The sequence below is a fragment of the Typopeltis vanoorti genome, chromosome 2, assembly GCF_054136105.1.
Source record: "Typopeltis vanoorti isolate ZY-2024b chromosome 2, IOZ_Tvanoo_1.0, whole genome shotgun sequence".
NCBI lineage: Eukaryota > Metazoa > Arthropoda > Arachnida > Uropygi > Thelyphonidae > Typopeltis > Typopeltis vanoorti.
The window spans coordinates 175,262,017-175,288,089 of NC_143550.1; the positions used below are offsets into that span (position 1 = coordinate 175,262,017).

Consider the following 26,073-nt stretch of genomic DNA (forward strand, 5'->3'; position numbering starts at 1 on the left):
TAGTAGGGAGGTATTTTTGTCCTTCGCATTGAACTCCTAAGGAGAGTTTTTCTCTCGTTGCTTCGTCTTTTACAACGACCTGGAACCTCTCACCCCCGTACGGGGTAAATCCGAATATATTATTAATCCCTACAGTATCTATTAAAGCTTTCGCGAACGTCCGCTTTTCGATGTTATATATGTAGGTAGACCTGGAATATCAAGGTTTTGAACTTTGAACTTAATTGGTTGATGGACTGAGTCCTTGACTCTTTACCCTTCATCTGGATTTTAGATTGTGGGTGATGAGATTATTGTGGGTAATTTACCTGCTCATTGTGAGCTTTGAGGCTGTATCAGCTTTCTCTTGCAATGGAGGATTTCGGTTTTTTATGTTTGAAACGATTTGAGGGCTTATAGTCCGCTGCCTGTCGAACTAGCTGATTTGGGTGATTATCAGTGATTGTGAAGAATTTCTCCACAGTGCTTGTCATGTAGGTCTTAATATCTGGAAGATTGGCTTCTTGATGTAACTGGATGTTTCTGATGAACCATGGGGCATTGAATGCCATTCTTAGGCATTTATTCTGTATTTTCTGAAGTCTGTTGATGTTGCTTTTGGTCGTGTGACCCCACGTTGGAGAGGCGTAAGTTAGTTGCGGTCTGATTACCGATTTGAAAAGGAGGATCTTGTTGTTTATGCTTAGGAAACTGTTCTTATTCAAAAGTGGATATAGCTGTGCTATAGTCTGACTTGCCTTAGTGGCAACACTATCCATATGTGACTTGAAATTTAGACCTCTATCAAGATGAATTCCCAGATATTTGGTAGAATTGCGCCAAGGGATGATTTTACCAAACATTTGTATGCTTGTATTCGGTTCTGCTTAACGTCTGGTGAAAAGAACTGCAGAGCTTTTGTTTGGATTAATTGCGATACGCCACTTGGTGTACCAATCCTCCAATTCAATCCTCCAATTCATTCACTCTCTGCAGCTTGATTGTGGCCAGGTGTGGGCGGATGGATCTGGCTATAATGATTGTGTCGTCGGCATACAGAGAGGTGATAGCTGGAGACAGTTTGGGGAGATCTGCCATGTATATGGAGAAGAGTAGGGGAGATAGCAGAGAGCCTTGAGGGACTCCGGCTGTGATTCTCCTCTCTGTGGATCTGATACCGTTGAGTTTTATTTAAAATTTTTTATTATGTAGATATGATTTGATAAGTAGAACTAGTGGCAATGGAATACCAACTTCGTGTAGTTTAAAAATTAGTCCATGATGCCACACTCTATCAAATGCCTGAGTGATGTCTAAGAAAACTGTGCCAGAGTGTTGGTGCCATTCATACCCTTGGGTTATATGTTCGATAACTCTGTAAATTTGTAGCGTTGTGGAGTGATATTTCCTAAAGCCGAATTGTTCATCTTGAATTATATGGTTGATATCTGTTGCCTCTTGGATCCGTGTGAGAATAGCGCATTCGGCTATCTTACCTATGCATGAAAGAAGGCTGATTGGTCTGTAATTTTCAGGAAAGTGTGTATTTTTTCCAGGTTTGAGTATTAGGAAAACGTCGGCAATTTTCCATCGCTGTGGGAAATAATTTAGCCGGAGGATGGCATTAATGATGGCTACTAGATGCATAACCCCTTTGCGAGGAAGTAACTTGAGTGCCTTGTTTAAATTTAAATATCAAGGTTTTAAGTGAACACGAACTTACATACCTCTACTATCGAATTGCCGAAGTGGTGTGCTCCTATATTTATTGTTAATTACTAAGTTAATAAGCCGAAAGGCTATTTTACTGGCGAATAAAAATCATAAAGGGATTTACCATCCCCTTTCTATTAACATATTCGCCGGTAAAATAGCCTTTCGGCTTATTAACTTAGCAATTCCGTGGATACTTTAAAGATAGTCCATGTAGCTCAGTGGAAGTGGTATTTGCACTCCTCAGCGCTAAACCCCCGGAAGGTAAACTTGGAGTTCAAGTCTAGTCGCTGACTAGAAAAACTTTTACTAAGCCTTTGTTCTCGAGTTTGTCGATCTTTGGCAAGGCCAAGCGGTTTTTTTCTCCTGCAAACACGGGTTTTTCATCCTGTAAACTCAAGAAAATCGACCGTAGAACCCAACTATTTCAGATATTAAAGTACTGTGTTAGGAACCACGAGAAAGCGGCACTTACTAGCTGCCTTCTTCACCGCATACCAATTAATTAGTGATAACCTTAGGCCAGCTATGTCTGATTGCCTACCAGTGCAGATTGAACTGTCCACTCAGTCTCCAAAAGTTAGATAGGGCTGAAACGGCCTCACTACTCTCTTTGCGGGAATGAAAAGGCATTAGCTGTTTTTTTTTTTTTTTTTTTAATTACTTTAAAGATCCTTTTCCCTGACAAGGAAATTTGCCATATGAATCCTGGTTTCTGATAACGGAAACATCAAATGAATTTGACATTCTGAAGGAACCACCTTGACCAATACAGAGAAGTTCTTTATTCGTCTAATTAACCGCGTTGCTGATTCATCCGTGTCTTTTGTTTCCATTCTTTGCACTTGGTTTTCTTCATCACTGAATCGCGATATTTTGTTTAAGAAGTCAAGAATAAACAAAAGTTTCATATTCTCCTTCTTTCCCCAGCACATATAATCACGATAATCATAAGTCTCAAATAGCTTTACGATATCGTAAATATGGAAATTGTGACGTGTCTGCCCCATGTTGAGAGTTTATTAGCGTTTGTTAAAAGCTACTGAAATATTCTCTGTTTACTTAAGCTGCTGGAATTACTGATCATATTTATTTATTTATTTTTATATTTATTTTTAACATGACGAGTTAATGTTTTTGGTCAAGCAGAGAAAGATTCGAATGTAACAAATTCCAAACTCAAAGTCAGAGATTGTTGGATATGCATCACTTTGTTTTATATGAATTTTGAGATGCGTTTTAAAAGCGACCTCAAGAAGATAACGGGAAATATTCGCTTTTGTGGAGATTTTCATTGTACCAAAAAAAAAAAAAAAAGAGAGACTTCAGCTATTTTGATGTATGAAATTGTCAAATTCAGTCAGATTCTGTTGTCAGCCGTGCAATGTAAACGTTGCACGGCTGACATTTTGATTCTTCAAAATATTCTATGTAGGTTCTTGTAATACTAGGACGTAGTTTAAACTACATTTGCCACCATAACACCACACCTAAGAGAAAATATAATTTCGTAATGAACCGTCTCGTGTCATCCGCAAGATCTAAATAAGTCCATCCGATTAAAAGAGTGTGCATATCAATGTTTTCCAACAGCCTGTTGTCCAATTATGGCCAGCTTTGAACCACAGAAGTAGAACCGGACCATTCCCCTCCCCCTTTTTTTTAGAAGGAAGGGGGTTATGTTTAGATTTCAGTCTGCAAACTTACTTAGAATAGTACTCTACATCTGGGATGCCCTTAGAAACTTCAGAGAAGGGAAATTTGTCTATAATTCTCACTGTTTTATTTCTTTTTTTTTTCTCCATCTCTCTCTCTCTCTGTCTTTCTGGGTACCTTGTTACTTTTGAACTCTCTTGACCAAGTTTCCCAATTTTTCTCAGCCTCTAAGTTAGTTCTGCCATAATCAATCTAGTGTTGGCATTGATGGTAGTTGTGTGTAGTAGGTGAATTAAGTAGTAGGGGGGAGTGAGATGTGTGTGTAGTGGTGTGTCCTTCCACGTAAGCCCTTGGAAGTGTCACATAACACTGGGCAACAAAAAAAAAAAATTTTCTGCTGATTATGAGCTGATACTTGTTTTTTACTAATTTGGGTGCGCTGATTTCAAATATCAAACCCATTTTTCTCTATCACGTCAGGTTTTTCCTTTATGGCATTTTCTTTTTCCTCATTTGTAAGTTTTTGATAGTTTTTAGGAGGCAGTACTATTTAGAGGATCAAAAAAATCGATTTTTTAATATTATTTTCTGAAAGAATGTACTTTTAAAAATCTGTTCCTAACTTTTTATCAAGAAATTCGAAAAATTCCCGAAGATATAGCCTATTATTCAAAGCGGTGCGCAGATCAGAATCGGAGCGCTCACCGCTCTCGCTTGTTAGTAAACGAATAAATGCGTAAGAACCTGCAACGGTACGTACTGGCGCTTTAAATGCGAGAGAGGCCGATAACCGACCTAATACATTTAGGTGATGAAAAGTAGGTGATGACAAACTGCCTAAAACAAATGAATGCTATATGTAGCGTCGTAGCGGACAAAGAACGATCGAAATCAGTCAATCGTTAATCGATCGTGAAAGTATGATGAGCGCTTATAACGTTTCAATAAAGTCTCTGTTTTTTTTTGTCTTGTTAATTGCATGTTAGTCGGCAGTGAAGAAAATACATCATGTCTCCTACTGTAAATTGTGTCAATAGTGTAGATTCCTTCTGCTACATTTGTGGCAGCTTTACTGTTCCCAGTCAAAGGACAAATATCACTGATTTCGTTAAGAAAGTGTACTTTGCATACTTTGACGTAAAAATTGCAGATCAGGACAAGTCATGGGCTCCAAATAAAGTGTGTAAGTCATGTGTAGAAAATTTACGACAGTGGAGCAAGGGAAAACGCCAAAAATTAGCTTTTGGCATTCCAATGATTTGCAGTGAACCGAAAAATCACGTAGATGATTGCTATTTTTGTTTAGTTCAGACTTCTGGTTATAATAAGAAGAATAAGAAAAAAATTGTGTATCCAAATCTCGACTCAGCAATTCAGCCAGTTGCTCATTCCAATGAAATAGCCGTGCCAATTTATAAAGGACTTCCTTTACTTGAGAACGAGCATGATCGGGATATGCCAGATGTTCTTGAGGAGCAAAACCACCCGGATGTTGATTTAAACAATGAAAATTTAATTTCTAGTTCTGGACCGCAACGTTTTACTCAAGCGGAATTGAATGACTTAGTAAGAGATTTGGGCCTATCAAACGAATCATCGGAATTGTTAGCTTCAAGATTAAATGAAAAAAAACTTGCTGGAGCAAGATACGAAGATAACTTTTTATCGTAGCAGGGAAAGTAATCTTGTACAATATTTTAAACATGAGTGTGGGTTTGTTTACTGTAACAATGTGTCAGGTTTACTAACTGAAATGAGTGTTGTACAATATCATCCAAATGAGTGGCGTTTATTTATCGACAGTTCAAGCATAAATCTCAAGTGTGTCTTACTACACAATGGGAATGTATATGGCTCAATTCCTATTGTCTATTCAGTCCACTTAAAGGAAGTTCTGAAGTTATTAAAATATATAGACCATAACTGGATCATCTGTGTGGAAATTAAAATGGTGAACTTTTTACTTGGCTGTCAAAGAGGATATACAAAGTTTCCAGGTTTTCTATGCTTCTGGGATAGTCGAGCTAGAAACCAACACTGGAGGAAACATTGGCCTCTTAAAATATCCTTAAATGTTGGAGAACAGAATGTTATAAATCAACCTTTAATCGACAGAGAAAAAATCATTTTTCCACCTCTACACATCAAACTAGGTCTTATGAAGCAGTATGTTAAAGCTTTAGATTTACAAGGTGACTGTTTCCAATACATATGTGAAAAATTTCCACGACGTGTATTTGATGGACCGCAAATTAGAACTTTAATGAGAGACCCAAATTTCATCAACTTTATGAACGAAATTGAGAAAGAGGCCTGGACTTCATTTACGATGGTTGCGAAAAATTTTCTTGGAAACAAAAAAGCGTGCAATTACAAAGATCTAGTGGAAACAATGCTTGAAAATTTCCAGCACCTAGGTTGCAACATGAGCATAAAGCTTCATTTCCTATACAGTCATCTTGATAGATTTCCCGAGAATTTAGGTGCTGTAAGCGATGAACAAGGCGAAAGATTTCATCAAGACTTAAAAACCATGGAAGATCGGTACCAAGGAAGATGGGATTCTCGCATAATGGCCGACTACTGTGGGAGTATTCAAAGGGATTGCCAAAACAGAACACACAGCAGAAATTGCTACAAACAAAAATTTATTCCCTAAAACTCATGTGTAAGTAAAATTGTTATTTTTTTATATTCTTGTAATTTTTAATGAATATTGTTAAGTAGTTATGTATCTAATTATCGGCCTCTCTCGCATTCAAAGCGCCAGTACGTGACGTTGCAGGTTCTTACGCCTTTATTCTTTTACTAACAAGCGAGAGCAGTGAGCGCTCCGATTCTGATCTGTGCACCGCTTTGAATAATAGGCTATATCTTCGGGAATTTTTCGAATTTCTTGATAAAAAGTTAGGAACAGATTTTTAAAAGTACATACTTTCAGAAAATAATATTAAAAAATCGATTTTTTTTGATCCTCTAAATAGTACTGCCTCCTTAAAACTATCAAAAACTTACAAATTAGCAAAAAGAAAATGCCAGAGGAAAAACCTGACGTGATAGAGAAAAATGGGTTTGATATTTGAAATCAGCGCACCCAAATTAGTAAAAAACAAGTCTCATATAAAAGTCAGCAAAAATTGTGTTGGACTGTGTAATCATTTATACCCACATTCTCAGGTCACCTATTGTGGACATATGTTGCAATACTGTGACTGTTTTTCATCTTTGATGATCTTTCAATTCCTCTTTATTTTCTTTAGGCTTCAAAGCTTTTTTCTCCCTCTTAACATTTGTCAGTTCCTAATTTATGAAGAGATTCCTTGAAATCCTTCACATAGCTATTTGTTCTGTAGGAGGAAATGTCAACTCATCTGAGAAGAAAAGCCATGCTAAATCCATATGACTAGTGAACTCGCTTTCAGTTCAAGAAGATTCTTATTTCAGACAAGTGGTCACCATGTAAATGACAATATTCCATGCTTATAATTTACTATTTTAACAACAGAGTGAAGTTGATTTGAATAAAGAAAATGGCTGTTTTGCTGAACTCTGCAAAGTCATTTGATATCATACTGAATGGAACTCTGTTACCTCAACAAGAACAAATGAAGATCGTTTGTGAATGGAGATGAATCCAGAAGGCTTAACTAGTGGTGTACTGCAAGGTGCTATACTTAAGATGATGCAGTTAAATTTGTACATTAATGATATTGGGAATGCTTTGAACAGAAATATCCAGTTATTTGCTGATGCAAAACTGGGTGAAGCAATAGTTAATACTGGTGTAGAGATTCTACAGGATGATTTAAATAAACTGATGTAATGGGATGAATTTAATGTGGCAAAGGCAGCACTTTTGAATGCAAAACTTACAAGCTATATAATACTGATAGAATTAGATTTCAGGAAATTGACACTAGGGATTTGGGAATGATTGTGAAAGTGCCCAAAAGAGCTCACTGGATTACTTAGTTACTGAAGACACACACTAACAAATAGAAATAAAATAAAAAGAAAAATCATTATCCATCTTTATTAGGCATTGGAGCTACCACAGCTCAGTCGGTATAGACGAAATCCTTTGATTGGGAAGACATGGGTTCAATTTCCATCTATGATGTGAGGAACCTTTATCTGGTCTCTTTTAACTGAGTTAGCCAGTCTCATACAGAGATAGAAGTTTTTTTTTCACACAGAACCTCGGGTTTTTCATCCCTCAGAACAGGCAATACCAGCCCCATGAACACATATGGATTTACAGTCATGAATACTTACAATATGTGGAAGAGATAGGGTCCTCACTATGTCGTTATGCCTGTAGTTAACCATGAGTCACATCATGGTAGTCCATGTGCCATCTCCCACTCTTACATGGGAGGTGGCACATGAATGGAGATAAGGCTTTTAGATGGCATTGACTATAGTGCACAGGTCTCGATTGCCTGAGTTCCTTGGGGATGAGGAAGTGGTGAAGATCCAGGGGTAACTGACCAAGATATATGGAATGATGTATGGTAGAATTAATTAAAATAGCTGTATGGAATGCTCTCTATAAAGAGGAAAAAAGAGAGATTGAAGGTTTGTGTGTGTTACAAAGTACAGCTAATGGTAGCAAAGAAGGGATGTGACAGCAGTGCCATAATGAGGGCATGGCAAAAGAGGTGCCCACCACGGGCGCAACTAGGTTTGGAGTGCAAAATATAAAAAATAAAAATAAATAAATAGATATAAAAGTCTATTTTATTTATATCGTATTTTTAAATTTTGGCAATATGCCGCTTTAGACACACAAATTCTGCAACACACTGCAACTCATTTTGATGGGGTTAATAGTAAGTATTTAACATATTGGATTTAGTAAAATTTAACTTGTTACATTTAAATTTTTCAAACTTTTTGTCATTTTTCGGTTAGGGGGGGCACAAGTTACACACTTGCCATAGGCGCTTCATACCCTCGTTACTGTACTGTGCGACAGAAGCATATGTCAGAGTAAATCATGATTTTTCTGGAAGTCATATTTTTAGCAGGGGTGTGAGGATTAGATTTTTTGATTGGAAAGTGGTGAAGGAGTAAATGTATTGACAGTCATGAGTACTTTGTCAATGAATGAGTTCACAAAAAAGTATGACAGATTGTATGAATAACGATATGTGTAACATATCATTATTATATGAATTTCATTCATTCATTACATTTTTCATTATTCATTATACATTATTCATTATATGAATAATGATATGCTTAAGTAACAACAATAATAAAGAGTGCAGCATTATGCTTCCAACTATACTAAAGAAATGACTGGATTATTCAAAATAAAAATCAGCTGCAATCCACTCTCATTCCTATTATCCTTTATGCATTAGGCTGAACAGGTCATATCAAGTAACTTGGCTAGTCAAACCTAAGTAATGTTCAGAAAGGGAAGTTAATCCTATCAGCATAGTCTCAGGAGGTAAACCCTGCTACCTCTGCATTAGACTGGATGACTGATTGTTAGTTGAAAAGAATCTGATAAAGGTTCTTTACATCCTAGATGGGATTTGAACGCAGATCTTTCCAACCAAATGGCCTTGTTGAAACTAATTGAGCTATGGTGACTCTCTCTCTCTCTCCTGAGTTCTTTTAGAAACTTCAATACTTAAATACAATAACTCTAATTTGCTACTACTTCTTTGTGTGAGCATTCTGTCCAGAAGGCTCAAGCAACTTTGTCATAGGAAGTGGCAATGCTCTTGCACATTCTTATAACACATGGGTTGATATGCCATCTAATCACATGGCTGTTTGCATTAAAGTTCCAGTATCTTAAGACCCTCCAATTTTGCAATATCTTGAGAAACTCTAATTCATCTACCCTTTATTCTCCCATCAGTCAATGTCATAACTGGCACTGGAATATTTCCACCTGCATGGTACACACTTGCAAAATGATCACAGTAGCAACTATTTCATTTGCTTCTGTTATCTCGCTGCCAGCAGCGTTCATTAAAATTATCCTTCCTTTTACTTGCCACATAGTGAAAGAACTCTTTGGGATTACTGGCCTCATCAACTAGCTTCCTCTTAGCAATGGTCTTCCTTATTATACTGGTCACCTTTAGTTTCGCCTGTGCCTTACTGCTCATGCACTTGCTGATAACATTTTTCATTTTATTCCCTTCAAAACTTTTTCTGCAGACCAATGTAACCCTGTGGAAATGATGTTATCAAATATAGTCATCGCAATAGGTTTCTTCTTCAAACTAACAAAAATAGACCTTTTTCTTATTCAGGTGCACCACTGCTCTTGTATGTCTTCATGGACAAACACATGCTGTTTATTTTACTAGTTTGTGTTTTTCTAGATATATAAAGGCAAAATTTATAGTCAAGTTGGTTTTCCAACTAACCAGATGAGTGATAGGGATGTCATAGAAAAATCACTGTTATAAAAGGTTGCTTACATTTTTTTTTTTTTTTTTTTTTTTTTTTTAAATTTTAGCCAAAGCACACTATGGGGCCAACGTATTTTGTTAACTGCATGTGTTCTTCTGGTTGATATGCATGTTTAGAGGAATGGAAAAGCCTACTACCTCCATATAAGACTGGCTAATTCATTTCCAGCTAAAAAGCCATATAAAGGTTCTTTGCATAATTCTAGACATAATTTAAACTTAAGCCTTTCCAACCAGAGAGCATTGTTGATATGGAATGAGCTACAGAAGTTCCCCTACAAAGTTTTGATGATATTAACTAAAAAAATGCAAGTATTGTGAGTAGTGCTGTGATAATAATATTCAATAAAAAATTACTTTTGAAATTAATGTACAAATTTGTTTTTATTAAGGCAAGATTATTTTATACACAATATACAAAAATTAATATTACAGCAATTTATTACAATATATTTACATGATTTTTTTTTTTTAGAATTATCACTACAATTTTTTAATAAGCCAAAATTTAAATAATGAAACTATACTGGATGAACATCTTTAAATATTAAACAGAGATCTCATATGGAGAATATGAATAAAGTTGCTGTTTAAAGTTGAACAATGAAACCTTTGTTTTAAAAACTGAAGTCCCATTTCTTATGTCTTTGTGGCATGTCACATCAATGCTTCTGACATATTGATAACATGATATATATTGATAACATGATACCAAAGATTGCAGATTATGCTTATTTTTTTTTATGAAAAACAAGCCTACAATTTTAGGTACAGTAACTTTAAACTACCTAAATATGTTACCTTTATAAATTCCAACCTAACATATGAAAAAATCCATCATCTGTGTTTGTTATTTTCAGTTTTGCTAATGATCTGAAGATCAAACCTTATATGTCAGCTTGGTTAGCTGAGTGGTTAGTGTATCTGCTCTCCAGCCAAAAGGCTGCAGGATCAAATCCAGGCATGGGCATGGATGTTTGTGATTGTCTGTGAAAAGACTAGTGGTGATGGTGGGTAGTAAATGGCATTGCTATAGATGTGGTTCACTGTAGTTGGTGGAGATGGAGAGTCGTAGAGTAGGTGCCCTCCCTCAATGGTCTTTGGACTCCCTAGAGGTGTCATGTAATAATAACAACATTGGAAAAGTGTGAAAACATTGTCACCATGTTAATTATCTATAATTTTATTAGCAAAATACCAAATCCAGTATGTATGATCACAAGCTAACCTATAGAATGTATGCAAAAACAAAAAAAGACAGAGCTTGAAATGCTTAAAAGGTTTAAATCCTTAAAAGAAGCTTAATGCTTGTACTTAGGTAATAGTCAGTAGTTTTGGCTGCTGAGAAGGATCTCTTAAAATTAGAGTCTCTAATCATTGGGAGTGACATGCATCTATATTTATTTAAGTCAGAGGATTTTTCAAGAACTGCAGATGGTAGAATAAAATTTTTTTTTGCTTAGAAAAATTATTAAAAAAGTTTGCATTAACAGGGAGAATTTTTAAACAGCAACTATCACACATCAAATGAACTTAAAATATCAAATATAGCATATATGGGTTTTGTTACTTCAGTTTGGCAACAGCTTGAAATTTGTAAACATAAATGATGAATTCAGTATATGGCATTTCTGTGAGTTGAAAAAGGTGTTGATGCTTTTCTTTGAATGCTAATCCTGAATTATGTGCTGGCTGCTCCTCAACCTCTTTGACATGGATCTCTCTGTATCATACTGTCTGTCCAACACAACAGATGCTATACGCACAGAAGATTTTGCAGAGGAGGGTAATCATAATTGAATAACTGGGTATTCATAACATCATGCAGACTTTTAATAGTGGCGTGAAGACAATTTTTAAGTTGAAATGCTTTAGTACCTCCACTATTCTATCTGTAACGTTTCTTTATGTAAGGCAAAGAAACAGCCCTTTGTAGTTGTCCTGGCCCTGTACATTTGTTGAAATATATAATGCTCTTTGTAAGATGTTACTGGTAATTTTAAGAGTGTAGAAATATTTTTTTTTTTTTTCTTTTTTAGCAGTCAGCTTATCCTCACCAGATAAAGTTCAGCTAACAGCCAATATACAAATAAGTTTACACAGAATTTCAAGATATGATGCAGACATATATATATATGTGTGTGTGTGTGTTTTTAGGATTAAATGATTGGGAAACTGAGATGAAAAATAAAAAGCAGATTTTAATGGCACAACTAGTTTCATCTTTAACAGACTTCAGGTGAAGGAAAACAATACTAAAAAAATAACAAAAAGGATTAACTCTAAACAGCCCAAAAAGTTAGCATATACATTTCAACGTTAATGCGTTGACGTTTGTGTATTTAAAAACATTCTCTCTCTGACTTCATTGTTGTGCGTATGGGTGTGCTCAAACTCTCGTGTACGCCAATATTGGATAGCAGCACAATGACAGTCTGATAGGTTGTAACTCAGGTTGCTGTTGAGATGTATAGGATTAAGGATGATTTCTTTAGAGTCTACTATCTTTCTTTCAAGTTCATCGTAACAATGGAAAATATTATTAGACTTGTCCCATAGTACTAGATGGGTGCAGTTCTCTTCATTAGAATTTGAGGAAAACAGAACATGGCTAGACAGAGCACTGGCTCACGTTCTCCCATAACTTATGCCTCTCTGATGTTCTTTGATGCGTAACTCAATAGATTTCTCTGTCTGGCCAAAGTATGGTTTATCGCAGTTGCACCAAATCTGGTAGATGCAGGAATATTTTAGGTTGTTATGTCTAGGTTTAGGTCAGCTCAGTAAGGAGTGGAGTTTTGGTAGAGGTGTGAATAAAGTCTGTATGTTGTATTTCCTAAAAACCTTGGCCAATTTGGGAGAGACAGAGCTGATGTGGGGTAGAGAAACGTTACCTTTAACATTTGTGGTATCCTCATTATGGAAAGGGAGTGGATTAAACAGGAATTTGTTAATAGTTCTCTGGGAATAGCATCCAGATGAAAGGTAGTCTGGAGGAAATTGAGTTCTTTGTTAAGTTCTTCTTCATAAAGAAGGGAGTGAGCTCGATGTCCAAGTGTAGAAATGATTCCAAACTTTTGTGGAGGATAATGGTGGGATTGAGTGTGGAGATATCTGTTTGTGTGGGCAGGTTTTCTGTAAACTGAAATTTTCAATTTCTCCGCTGAATGGGACAGTTTAACAACCAAAAAAGGAAGAGAACCATTAACTTCTAACTCAGCTGTAAATTTTGTTTGTATGTTGATTATTCAGGTGGGCTAGGAAGTTCTGAAGAGATTCATGGCCATGGTCCCAAATTAAAAAAAAAATGTCATCTATGTATCTTTTCCAAATTCTAGGTTTTAAAGGGAAGGAGGAGATAGCTTTCTCTTCAAAATCTTCGAGGTAGATGTTAGTAAGTACTGGTGACAATGGGTTTCCCATAGTTAATCCAGAATTTTGTTTGTATCTCCATACTTGAAATATCCTGAATGAACACAGTGAGTTAATAAGGCCATGATCTTCTTAGATAATTTGTTTTTCAGAAGTAAGACACCTTTTCCATAGGAAGATTGGTAAATAAGGAGACTATGTAAAAACTGGCCATGATTTCTTCTTCTTTAATACTAATATCTTTAAGGCTAGAGACAAAATCCACAGAGTTTTTAATAAAAGATGACTTATCAGAAAAACATTTTAGAGATTTAGCAAAAAAAATTGAAAAAGTTATAGGTAGGAGATTCAATTCCTTTTATAATTGGTCATAGAGGAATGTTCTCTTTATGGATTTTAGGAAATCCATATAATCAAGGGATCAACAGATGGAGAGAACGAAGTTTATCTGCCGGAAGAATAATGATGTCTTTGTAATTTTGTAGTTTCTTAATAGTCTACCATTTTGATGCAGAGATGTTGTCAGTAGGAGTTATGGCATTGTAACGAAATTTACAAAAAAAACGAAATTGAGACCTTTGGTGAGAACATTTTTCCCGGCAGTTGAAAGATTATGACTTGATTTGTTGATAACTTTATCCGGGTGGAGGTGTAATTTAGAAGTTCATGAGTTCTCTTGTTTTTGTTTAAGAGATTCGAATTTTCTAATTAGTTTCAGTTTGTTCTCATTCTGAACTCGGCAAGCTTGAGATTCGCTTGCCTCTTTAGGATGTTTCATGTACCATTACCTAGAGAACGTTATTAGATAACGCAGTTTTTTTTAGCAAATAGAAAGGCCAAAGTACTGTTTTCTACGAATTCTAATGAAGAGAACCATACCCATCCATTACCATGGGACAAGCCTAATAATATTTTCCGTTATTACAATGAACTTGTAAGATAGTAGAATCTAAAGAAATCACCCTGAGTTACAACCTATCAGACTGTCATTGTGCTGCTATGCAATATTGGCGTATACACAAGAGTTTGAGTGCAAGCGGATGCACAACAATGAAGTCAGAGAGAGAGAATGTTTTAAAATACACAAACGTCAACGCATTAACAGTGAAATGTATACACTTACATTTGAATTACATTTTTAAAAAAGATTTGGAAGAAAACAAAAACAGTCTTAAATGGCAGAATAACATCTTCCAGCTGGAAAAATGATAAATTTTCATTGATGAGATCGAAAAATGTAAATTACTGCTAGTATCATTAAGGGATCAAATTATTAATTTCTTATGCAATCTTTTTTCTTTAGCTGAACAACTTTACGTAATGTTGAATGGAACTGAGGCATCTGTTTATGATATGGATTATTTGCAACAATTCTATTAGTTTCAGTTATTAATGCCATAATATCTTTTGTTTCTCCATACTGTTCTAAAGCTGTAACTAAAGCATTTATAAACAATGTGCCAGTTGTCACTGATCGGTATGCAGCATGCCTAAAAAAAAAAAAAAAAAATTATACATATACATTTATTTAAATTCAAATACATTTTACTACTACTAACAAATTTTCAAAACAAACAGTAACAAGTATCTTATATTTATTCACAACTTCTAGCAATGTTCTATTCACTTATCACTCTCCATGTCAAAAATCTACTCATCACTACTTTGCTGCACTTTTATACAACTTCCAGGATTGGCCTTTCATTCTACTCATATCTCCTACTTTATGAATAATCCATCCTATATTAATCTAATCAAATTTTCCAATCTTAAACATTTACCTATTTATAGGTATTAAACTAATACCTATAAACACTAATTTCTACATTTTCCTAATTTCTTGTCAGAGGTAACATTTCAGAAATAATATCTCTCAGTCTGGAATAATGACTTTGAAAGACTTAAATGAAATGAGCAGTGACAATGTAGAAAATTTTCTACTCTGTCACTACACAAATGCAAACAGGAGTACACATCAATACTAGAGGTAGAAAAAAAAAAAACATCAAAATCTAAAAATGTGAAAAGACAACTAAAGTTAGATAAATTTGATGAGAAATGCTCAAATATGAAGGCATAAAAGTTATGAAGTGGCTACACTACATAATTCAGAGGCCTGGTCAGAAGGTTGAATTCTAGATGAATGGAGTAGAATTCTCATAGTTCCCATCTATAAAAAAAGAGGATAAAGCTGAATGTGAGAATTACAGAGGAATTGCTTCATTCAGTGTTCCATGTAAGATTTATGCAAGCATATTTGAAAAGAGGCTAAGAAAAATTGTGGAAGAGAAAAAACTGGGAGAAGAACAAACTGGATTCAGGCCAAATAGAGGAATTCATTTTCCTTTTGGAGAGTATTTCTTGCACATAATTTCAGCTTCTTTTTTTTTTCCCTTTCATCCACTAGTCTCCAAGTTTCAACTGATAACCATTCTTTTTTTCTTTCTTTTAGCATATCCTAAAACATGTTCTGCTGTATCATTAAGACTTGTTTTGCCTTTTTCCATTTAGACTATATCATCATTCCCTATATTTTCTCTCCATCAAAATTACTATCCATATTTTCCTTTAATTTTATTTTAATTCATTATAGACTTCACAGCATTCTATAATTCAGCAACCAACCAGTTGCTTAGGTAGGACAGGTTATAGACCTAAAATATGAACTGCTGTGTTTGTTTACAAATGCCAGAAGTATCAGAAAAATGGGGGATGAAATGGTTTCAGTGATTAAGTTTATTCGCCCCCAAATCATTGGTATAAGTGAAACATGGTTGGATGAAGATGATATCATAACGGGAATAGAAAAGGAAGGATATAATATTTTTTGTGAGGATAGAAAGGGCAAGAAGGGGGGAGGGAGTGCTGCTAATACCCCTAATGATAGCAGGGGAATTAAGTCCACATAAAGTAGAGATGAAAGAGGGAAATAGTGGCACTGGTTATGAGGCAGTGTCGTGTAATGTGGAAGTTGACAGGAAGACATATTTAGATGAATGTTGCTATAAGCCAGGAAATGTGGAGGGTGGTGACGAAGAAATGTATAAACAACTTTTATTAGTGAACAAAGGAAGGGTAATTATTATGGGAGATTTTAATTATGGAGGTATAGATTGGAATGAAGAGATAGCATTTGGGAATAAGGAAAATGGATTCCTCGAGTTCTTGAGAGATAACTATCTCAGGCAGCATGTAAAGGAGGGCATGCGAGGATCGAAAGGTCTAGATCTGATCATTTCATCAGAGGAAATAATTGTAAGTGGGGATTTTACACTTTCCTTCAGTTGATGAGAGAGATCATGAAGTGATCACCTGCGTTGTGGCTAGGCATATGCAGACTTTGGTAAGGAAAGGATATATGTGGAATTACAAGGCTTATAAGGCTGATTATGACAAGCTTAGGAGACAGCTTGCAGCTATAGCATGGAATGAGGAGTTGAACGGTAAGGAAATAAATGCTGCATGGGAACCAACTAAGAAATATATAACAGCATCAATGTGAATGTATTTCGAAGGCCAAAAGGCTTGATAAGGTAGGTGTAAAGTGGATGAATGTGGAGCTTCAGCATTAAATCTGGAAGAAGAAGAAGGTATAGAAAGGTAGGATTTGGAGGCAGTACAAGATGAATAATGGTAATAATCAGTCACATGAAGAGTATAAAGAACAAGCCAGGAGAGTGACTCAGTTAGTAAGGAAAACAAAAGTGCAGTATGAGCAGAAAGTGGCAAAACAGGAGAAGAAAAACCCAATAGAGTTTTTTTTAGATGTGTGGCATGGAAGAATGATCATGGTAAGATGATGTTAATCAACGAAAGTGGTAGAATGGTAACTGCTGCAGAAGACATTGTTGAGTTATTCACTGATCAACACACTCACACTCTTACATAACTTCCAGGGATGGCCTCTGGTTCTTCCTCCTCACCTTCTACTCTGGTTATAATCCCCTCTGGATATAACAGATAAATGTAAGAATTGAGGCAGATGAACCAGAGATGCGCAGCAGATTCGGAAACAAACACAAATTCAGCAGAAGGATTGGAGTTACAAGAATGTGCAAAAGAACTGGGAGTGCTTTTGATGAAGAGCACTTTAATCTATGTTTTAACTCTGGCAAAGTTCTTCCAAGAGTAGCAGTTAATGTATTGGAATAGTTGATTAAACATAGAATTCAGGAATGGATGGATATGAATATGCTACTCTATGGTGGGCAGCATGGCTTTGTGAAGTTTAAGTCCTGTCTTATCCTTCACATATATGTTTGCTTAGCAATTTACTCATATTTTGTAACAGAGTGACAGAAGGAAATGGCTAAACCATGATACTGCTGGAATTCAGAGGCATTTTACAGAATACTACACTGAAAATCATCACATAACTTAAAGAAATAGAAATGGATATGAAGCATAGATGGGGGAATGTGAAGTTGAACAGCATGGATAGTGCTGGAAAATAGATAGAGAGTTATATATGGTGCAATAGAAGCCACTATTATTTAATTTGTAAATAATGATAAAGGGAATTATTTGAGAGAGAGTATTCAGTTGTTTGCTGATCATGTAAAACTAGGGAGGGCGATAATTAATAAAGGTGATGAGATCATACATGATGATTTCAATACATTAGCAGTGTAGACAAAGGAAGGATTTTAAACTTGCAATAATGATTGCAAGTTTAATGTGGCAAAATTTAAGGTTATGAACTCTGGAATGAAAAATTACATACTATGTACACATTGATGGTGCCAGATTGCATAAAATTGATGAGGTTATGGGTTTGGAGGGTGATGGTGGCCATAGAGTTTGCAAAAGTTGTCAAAATAGCTCAAAACATTACTTGAATGTTCAAGAATACATTGAAAAAGTAGAGATAAGGAGGTTATTATCCCTTGTTATAAGGCTATAATATGACAGCATCTTGAAAAAAAGAATAAAAAGTTAGTGGGAGGCTCTAGAAATGGGTGATGAAGATGGTGACAGGTGTATCCCTATGAGGATACACAAAAGGTGTGTGCATGTGGGTTGCAAAGTTTAGTTCATGGGTGGAAAACAGCACAAGATAAAAACTTATATGTTACTAATTGAGTCTTATAACACTGATACAAAAGAATCTTGTATGAGGGCATAGACATTGATCATCACTCATGCCAATGTTTAGCAGTGAAAACACACATCTAGAGATAATTACTAACTATATTTATTTAGTTAATAAATTAAGCCAGCATTTCATCTGGTCACCAAGGCATCTTCATGAGCATGATAAAATACAATCAAGCACATGCACGTGGGTATACTAGCAAGAAAGCAAACAGACTGAATATGAAAGAATGGATCCTACAGTTATAACTGTAGATACACCTCTGTGGGTGTATGACAGAATATTGCTGAAGGTCTCAAGAAATGGTCTCCTGGATTTTATTTTAAAGCAGTTCAATATGCAGGTGAGGCATGTGAATTGTTTGTTGAATTGTTGTAATGCTGTGGTAGATTCTAGAAATAGTCTCTTTCATATATGTTTGCTTCTGTATAAAAGGTAGGTTTTGTTCCACTGGATACAGTGATATATATCCAATCGGTATCCAGAGAGTTCATCGAAAAACAGTTTATCAAACAACAATTAATCGAAAAAGCAATCATTGAAAGACAATTTCCCGAAAAAGCAATTCACCGATGAGCAGTTAATCGAAAAGACAATTCATCGAAACGCAATTGATCGAAAAACAACAATTCATCGAAAAATGAATTATAAGGCATGTGGGGGCGAAGATGTGTGTGCAATTTTTTTTTCCTTTTTTATTTGTTTTAGATTATTTTGGGAGGTATATATCTTTTTATTATCCTACTATTTATAACTACTATTTATCCTACTTCGTTCGGAAAGCGATTTTTTGGCGGGGCAGACTGGTTGTGTGAACGATATCCACTGAGGCGGGTATAGTTGAGATGTTAAAAGAACATTTCATAAAGGGATTTCATCCTCGTGAAATTTTTTAGCTCATATTCTAACTGTTGATGAAACATGGCTTCGTCACTACCCAGAGAACAAACAGTCAATGGAGTGGAGATACAAAAGTTCTCCATGGCCAAAGAAGTTTCGAACCAAACAGTCAGCAGGGAAAGTTCTTGCCATTGTCTTTTAGGATATGGAATGGTGTAATCCTTACCTTACCTCAAGAAAGGTGAAACTGTTACAGCAGCTCTGAAGGAATTGAAGGAGGTACTGAAGGAATATCAGTTCGAGAAACTAAGCAGAGGCATGTTGCTTTTGCAGAACAATGCGCCTGCTTATGAAATCCAACAGACAATATACGACTTGGGATTTCAATATCTACCTCAAACACCATATTCACCAGGACTGGCCCCAGGGCCAGCCCTAGAAATTTTGTCGCCACGTGCAGTAGCATATTTTTCTGCCCCTTCCACTTAAAAAAACTCTTACTTAATTATTTATACACAAATATAAATATACACAAAAGAAGAAATCCATCGGAATCAAATCGGGACTGCGCGGTAGCCACAAGCAGTGGGATACGCGCAGTCGCCATAATGTGGAGTTGCTCCATCATGTTGGAAAATTAAGCCCTACACATTCTCAATCTGGGGAAACACAAATTTCTCTAGCATATTTAGGTATGCCACTCTCGTAATCGTCCCCTCATGGAAAAAATGGCTCAACAATACGATCATGCATGATCTCATTGTTGAGCCATTTTTTCGAACCAACTCGAAAATTCCAAATCAGAAAAATCAACTTTAAGAAACATCTCATCTCTGGAAAATGGAAGACTACAAAAAAACGTGGCGTGAATGTATAAAAAAAGTTCTCCATCCTAAACTTATTTTCTACAAAACTGCAGAAACCGAGAAGAGAAAAATTCTACAGCTCATTTAACGAAACTGCTGAAAAGGACTTCAGCATCCTACGTTTATCAAGGATGTCAAGCGCCTTTATCAGGGCATTTAACCTGAAGGTGAGTTAGCCTGTCTCATATGAGGATGGAAGGTTTTTCCTCTCTGAAAGTTGGTTTTTTCTAGCCAAAAAACAAGCGAACCGAATTGGAAAAACACGCAGGGATTTAAGGCCGGTTGCTTCTTCCTTAATTCAAAACAACTCAACCCAATTCCAAATTCCTTTAGAACTGTGTTTTCTAACTGTGATCTGCCGGCCACTGGCATCCTTCAAAAGTCGAATAAGACTTCCAACCGCTGCTCATCTAAATATAAACCAGATGAGTATGCTTCTAAAAGGTTTACAAGTTTGTTTTTTTAAGACTCTTTTTATTCATCATTCCTTATTTTATTATTTTCCTTTCCTAGAGAATATTTTAACCTTTTATTTATTTTTCTGCACCGATCACTTCCTCAAAACCCAGAAATATACCCACACATATACTCTTCGGTATTCTTAGCCTATTCCTCCCCTTATTAACTGCAATTACTTGCTTTCGTGGATATTCGGGAGATTTATTTATTTATTCATATGGCATGAATATCAAAACATGTAGTACAATACACTTTAATAACATATAAAATTAAAAGTCAAAAGTCATTTTAAAAACCAATAAAATTAAAAGGTTACATCCCAATTGGTCAGATAGTTCATAGCTTCGGGTGTAGCAATTAAAAAGTCCAATTTGTCTCCTGAATATGCTCTGAGATAACACTGAATCACAATATGGTTCACAGTTTGTCTCTGAGCTCCACAATCACAATGCAGGGATGGTCGTTTACCCCATTTGAAAAGCATGTCCGCACATACACCATGACCAGTTCGTATTCTATTAAGCTGAGTCCAGGATTTTCGTGGGAGGTGTGAGCAAGCATCAAAACTTTCTTGTAATTCCTTGAGAGAAAATTTTGTGATGTCATCTGTATGGCTCTTCCACTGTTCTTGCCACTTTTGCTTCAAGTCAAAGTTATAATGTAGTAGTAGTTGGGCTAATTGTAGTGGTGGATGTCTTACTCTCAATCGTCGTACACTTAAGTCTGGAAGATCTAAATGTATTGGTAGGGCTGTGTTCTCCAAGATTTTCTTATACTCCTGTAAGAGAGCCTTAGTCCTGCGCAGATTCGGTGGAACAATGTTACTAAGAGCTGGAAGCCAGTGTGTGGGCGTTGATTTAATTGTGCCAGAAATCGGTCTCATTGTATTATTTAGTTGGCTATCAATAAGTTTAACATGTGTGCTATTTAGCCACACTGGTGAGCAATATTCGGCAACAGAGAAAACTAGACCAAGAGCAGTAATCCGCAGATTATCGGCTGTTGCTCCCCATGTCGTGCCTATTAGTTTTTTTATTATGTTGTTACGGGTTCTTAACTTAGCAGAAACGTTTGTTAGGTGTTGCTTGTAAGAGAGTGTGCGGTTCAGGGTAATGCCCAAGTACTTTGGAAACTTATTGTGTCGTAGTAAACATCCTTCAAAGAAGATATGTAAAGTGACATCTGCCATGTGATTATTAAGGTGAAAGCTTGATACTTCTGTTTTGTCTGGATTGAGCTGGAGCCTCCATTTTTTTAATAATATTCACCTATAGTTTCAGATCTTTTGTAAGTACGTCTTCTGCCTGACTCATGTTTTTGTGTCGAATGGCAATTACAGCGTCATCAGCATAACAGAACTTGCATGAGATGGTAGCAGGCAAGTCATGTGTATAGGTTATAAAGTAAGGGTGCCAATACTGACCCTTGTGGAAGACCATTATTAAGTTTTCGTTGTCGGGACATTTTATTTCCTAATATAACTTGAAAGAGACGTTCAGTGAGCATGGAGGAAATTAAGTGTGCAGTCCGTTTACATGGGACAATGCTAAGAAATTTGTATATAAGACCTTCACGCCATACTGTATCATAGGCTGCTGTTATGTCCAAGAAGACAGCTGATGTTTTTTCTTGCTTCTGAAATCCAGTTTCTATGTATGATGTTAAAGTGAGCACTTGATCACAGCAAGCACGTTTTTCTCTAGAACCAGCTTGCTCAATCAGGACATGCTGCATAATTAGTGTGGACAATCTGTTGTACAGAAGGCGCTCTAACATTTTATAGGTGCAACAGACCTATTTAATTAAAAGTTAGACCTATTGCTCAATAAAGCAATAGGTCTAACTTTTTGTCACCTGGGGTACTTTTCCAGGTTTAAGAATAGCAAATATTTTTGACTTCTTAAACTGGTTAGGTAGTTGGCCAGTCAATAATATATCAGAAAAGAATTCACAGAGCCATTTTATAGTATTTGGCCCGCTATTAATCAGAAATTCAGGATGGACACCGTCGAAGCCTGGGGCCTTACCTGCTTTGATATCTTTTATGACAGCTTTTACTTCATCTATAGTGAAAACTGAAGCATATTGTGAGAAAGCAGGGGCATTTATTTTTAAAGCTCTAAGTTCTTTCTTAACTTTCTTGGTATGTTCACGGTCCCTGGGTGCTCTTGACAATTAACGATTTGATTAGCTATTTTCTCAGGGGAGATGATTGTGCTTTTTCTTTTAGGTAGATTAGTTGTGGATAGTTGTTGGAGAAGATTCCAAGCTTTTCTACTTGATCGTTTGAACATGTTGTTTATTATTTTAACGGTATAATAGAACACAGAAACTAAGTACATAATTAATTTATTAACTTGATGCTGATATTTCGCTAGTATTATAACCAGCATCTTCAGAGCACAAAAAGACTGTTTGTCACAATACGCGAGACTAAAACAACATGGTGTACTTAACCAAAATTGTAGCAGCAACACAAAGACCAGAGTCCTGATTTTGGCGCCCTCTATCTGAATGACCCTCTATCCTGTTTGACCGTAATAGGCTTGGTCAAACAGGAACAACTGTGAATATCCGCATCAGCGAACATAAACGATACGTCCGGAAATATCATTATGGGAAGTCGGGCCTAGCAGACCATGCTCTGGATACCCCTGCACACAGGATCAACTGGAAAAACACAAAAGTACTACACAGAAACCCATATAAATCAGAGAGATTGTTCTTAGAGGCGACAGAAGCCCTAAAACACACTCCAAATCTCAACAAATATGGCTGTATTAACTTGCCGAAGATCTGGGAGACAGTCATATTAAGAAAAAACTAGCACTTTTCTAGGACTCTAGTAATATATGATAGCGTGTTTTTTTTTTTTTTTTTTCCAGATAGAGGGCGCCAAAATCAGGACTCTAGTCTTTGTGTTGCTGCTACAATTTTGGTTAAGTACACCATGTTGTTTTAGTCTCGCGTATTGTGACAAACAGTGTTTTTGTGCTCTGAAGATGCTGGTTATAATACCAGCGAAATATCAGCATCAAGTTAATAAATTAATTATTTACTTAGTTTCTGTGTTCTATTATACCGTTAAAATAATAAACAACATGTTCGACGAACACACAAGTCTGTCCACACGTTTTTGATCGTTTGAAGTCAAGGTTTTCAACCGTATCAATCCATTTTGTTTTTCGAGATGAGTTCAGACTATGTAGTAATTCATCTGCTATTTCAGGATCTTCACTTTTCAGGAACTCTCTGTAGAGATGTTCACTCTCTTCATTCAATCCAGGGACATAATCTTTTCTGTAACCTCTAGGGATATATTTTTTCGCAGTTGATATGATTGCTCCTACAAATCTCTTGTACTCTGCAACTCTAGCAGGTATCCACCGAACACATTCGGGAGATAAATGCATATGGCACTCCTGTCATTGAGGAATAACAGAAACAGGAGTAAATAAGTGAAACGTGATTGAAAAATCTTCAGGAATGAATTTGTTTAAAGTTTTCCAATATTTTTACTCTGAATTCCTGTACATTTTATTATTATATTGTGAAAAATATTTACATCAAAGAATCAATTTATTATTATTATTAGTAGTAGTAGTTGTAATATTAATGATTAATACTATTTTCCCTCATCCTCCTCAATATAATGATTGTTGGTATAGCAATGCTACTTTACTAAGGAAAAATTACAGAACAATATCGATTCTTATTGTTTTTCTTGTCCGATTTGCCTATTTCCAGGAGGAAAAGCCTAATCATCTCAGTATTAGGCCTACTAGCTTACGTTCAGTAAATTTATTTATTTATTACATTTATTAATGAAAAAATTTTATTTGGATTCCGTATTTGAAACTTTTACAAAAAAATGTCGAACCCTTCCAGTTTTCAGTTCAGCTATATTCGGGGCTACAAAGAATAGCGTCGAAATTATGTATACAATAACCAGCAGACTTAGCAGAATTCGCAGAAGTTTTCAGAACAAGAAGCTAAATGCACGGTTCAGTTTTAGTTTGTAATGGATCACTTGTATCATGACATTTCCGTAAAGAAGCTCCTAAATGATATTAGCAATTTTGCTCTGGCTGGATGAAATTTAATGAAATTTTTAATTTCAATTAACTAGACTTATTGTGACAAAATTTGGTAGAACGAATTTCTTAGCCTATTCCTCCCCTTATTAACTGCAATTACATGTTTTCGAGGTTATTCGGGAGATAAGTGCATGTGGTACTCCCGTCTTCTCTACAGATAAATTGCTAACTGTACAATGAAGCAGCATGTACAATTACATTAAATGCTCTAAAATGCAAGAAAATAATTATGTTTCAATGACCACTTAAATATGTTGTATGTATCATGAGTAATGTTCTGCATTGTTACTGAAGATTTTTAAACAATACTTTGCAAGAAAAATGACTTTTCGATGAATTATGAAAGAATTCATCGAAAAATTTTCGATGAATTGTTTTTTCGACGAATTATCGTTTGATGAATTGGTCATTCAATAAATTGCCTTTTCGACGAATTGCCATTCGTTAAATTGTCGTTTGGCGAATTGTTTATTCGGCAAATTGCTTTTTCGATGAATTGTCTTTTGATTAACTGTTTTTTGATGACTGTTTTTATGGATGCCTGTAATCATCCATATCTTTTACTCCAGATCAACTGTAGTGCACGTAACATAGTTCCTGTGTTTGTTCAGATAGATATCAGATATTCTTCCATTTGTCCAAAGTTCTGCAGCATCCCTTGCTCCTGCAAACTAATACTTGTAGGATGGTCAAGATGTTGGAGAAGATATTTTGGTGAGTGGGTAACTAATTTTTGGTATGGCTTGAAGACAGTCTGTGTGCCATACTTTTTTTTATAACACAATTTTTTTGTCTCAGGTGGCCTGAATGTAGAGAATCAGAGAAATGGATTTTTTTATGTTCAGGATTTTATGGAGGGGTAAGGGATAGGAGAAGGATTTTTTTTTTTTAGTTTGATTTTTATGATGCAAAGACATCAAAGATCATACCGTGCCAGGACACAGGTCACAGCGGTACATATGGTAATTGGTAAGAGGACAATCACAAACATCTATGCCCTTGGTGGGATTCAAACCTGCAGCCTCTTAGCTGGAGAGAGGATATGATAACCACTCGGCCGACCAGGCCAGCTAAGAGAAGGACAGAATTCTGTTGATTTTGCGAAGGAGAAATCCTTTGGCTAATGAAATGTTCAAGATTCCTAGATGTGAGTGAGTTCTATGGAGAGACTAGTGTGGTCAGAGCAAATGGTTCTGGCTTGAATTTTCCTTTTCAATGATGAAATGGATTCATGGGTGTTGGCAGCTAAGGTGTCTTAAGAATGTTTCCAACATATCTCAGCTGCCATGTTCTTCATTTAGGCATGGCAGCTGAGATATGTTGGAAATAATCCACATAGAACAGGGTTAAGAGGTGCAGAATGGACCATAACCTCTCTAGAATCCATCACAGCATTCCAATTTGTTTGCTAACTGCAAACAAATTTGGTCGGTTCACTTTACCAAAAATGTGGGTGACCAATATAGGCATACCTGGGTCATATGACACACACATTAGGTTTGAGATAACAGACGTATAATAAACTGTGTTATATGGAAAATCATTGCTTTTTTTTT

At 35.9% G+C, this 26,073-nt stretch overlaps 1 protein-coding gene across 1 annotated transcript in view; it reads right to left on the bottom strand.

Annotated features, from left to right (window-relative positions):
• Positions 1-11,969: 11,969 nt before the first annotated feature.
• LOC150109683 (caspase-6-like) overlaps positions 11,970-26,073 on the bottom strand; it is a 272,422-nt gene continuing 258,318 nt past the window's right edge. Inside the window, exon 8 of the mRNA XM_090413966.1 lies at positions 11,970-14,650. Within this exon, the coding sequence (XP_090270092.1) occupies positions 14,434-14,650 (217 nt within the window). The 3' untranslated portion in view covers positions 11,970-14,433. The remainder of the gene's footprint in view (positions 14,651-26,073) is intronic.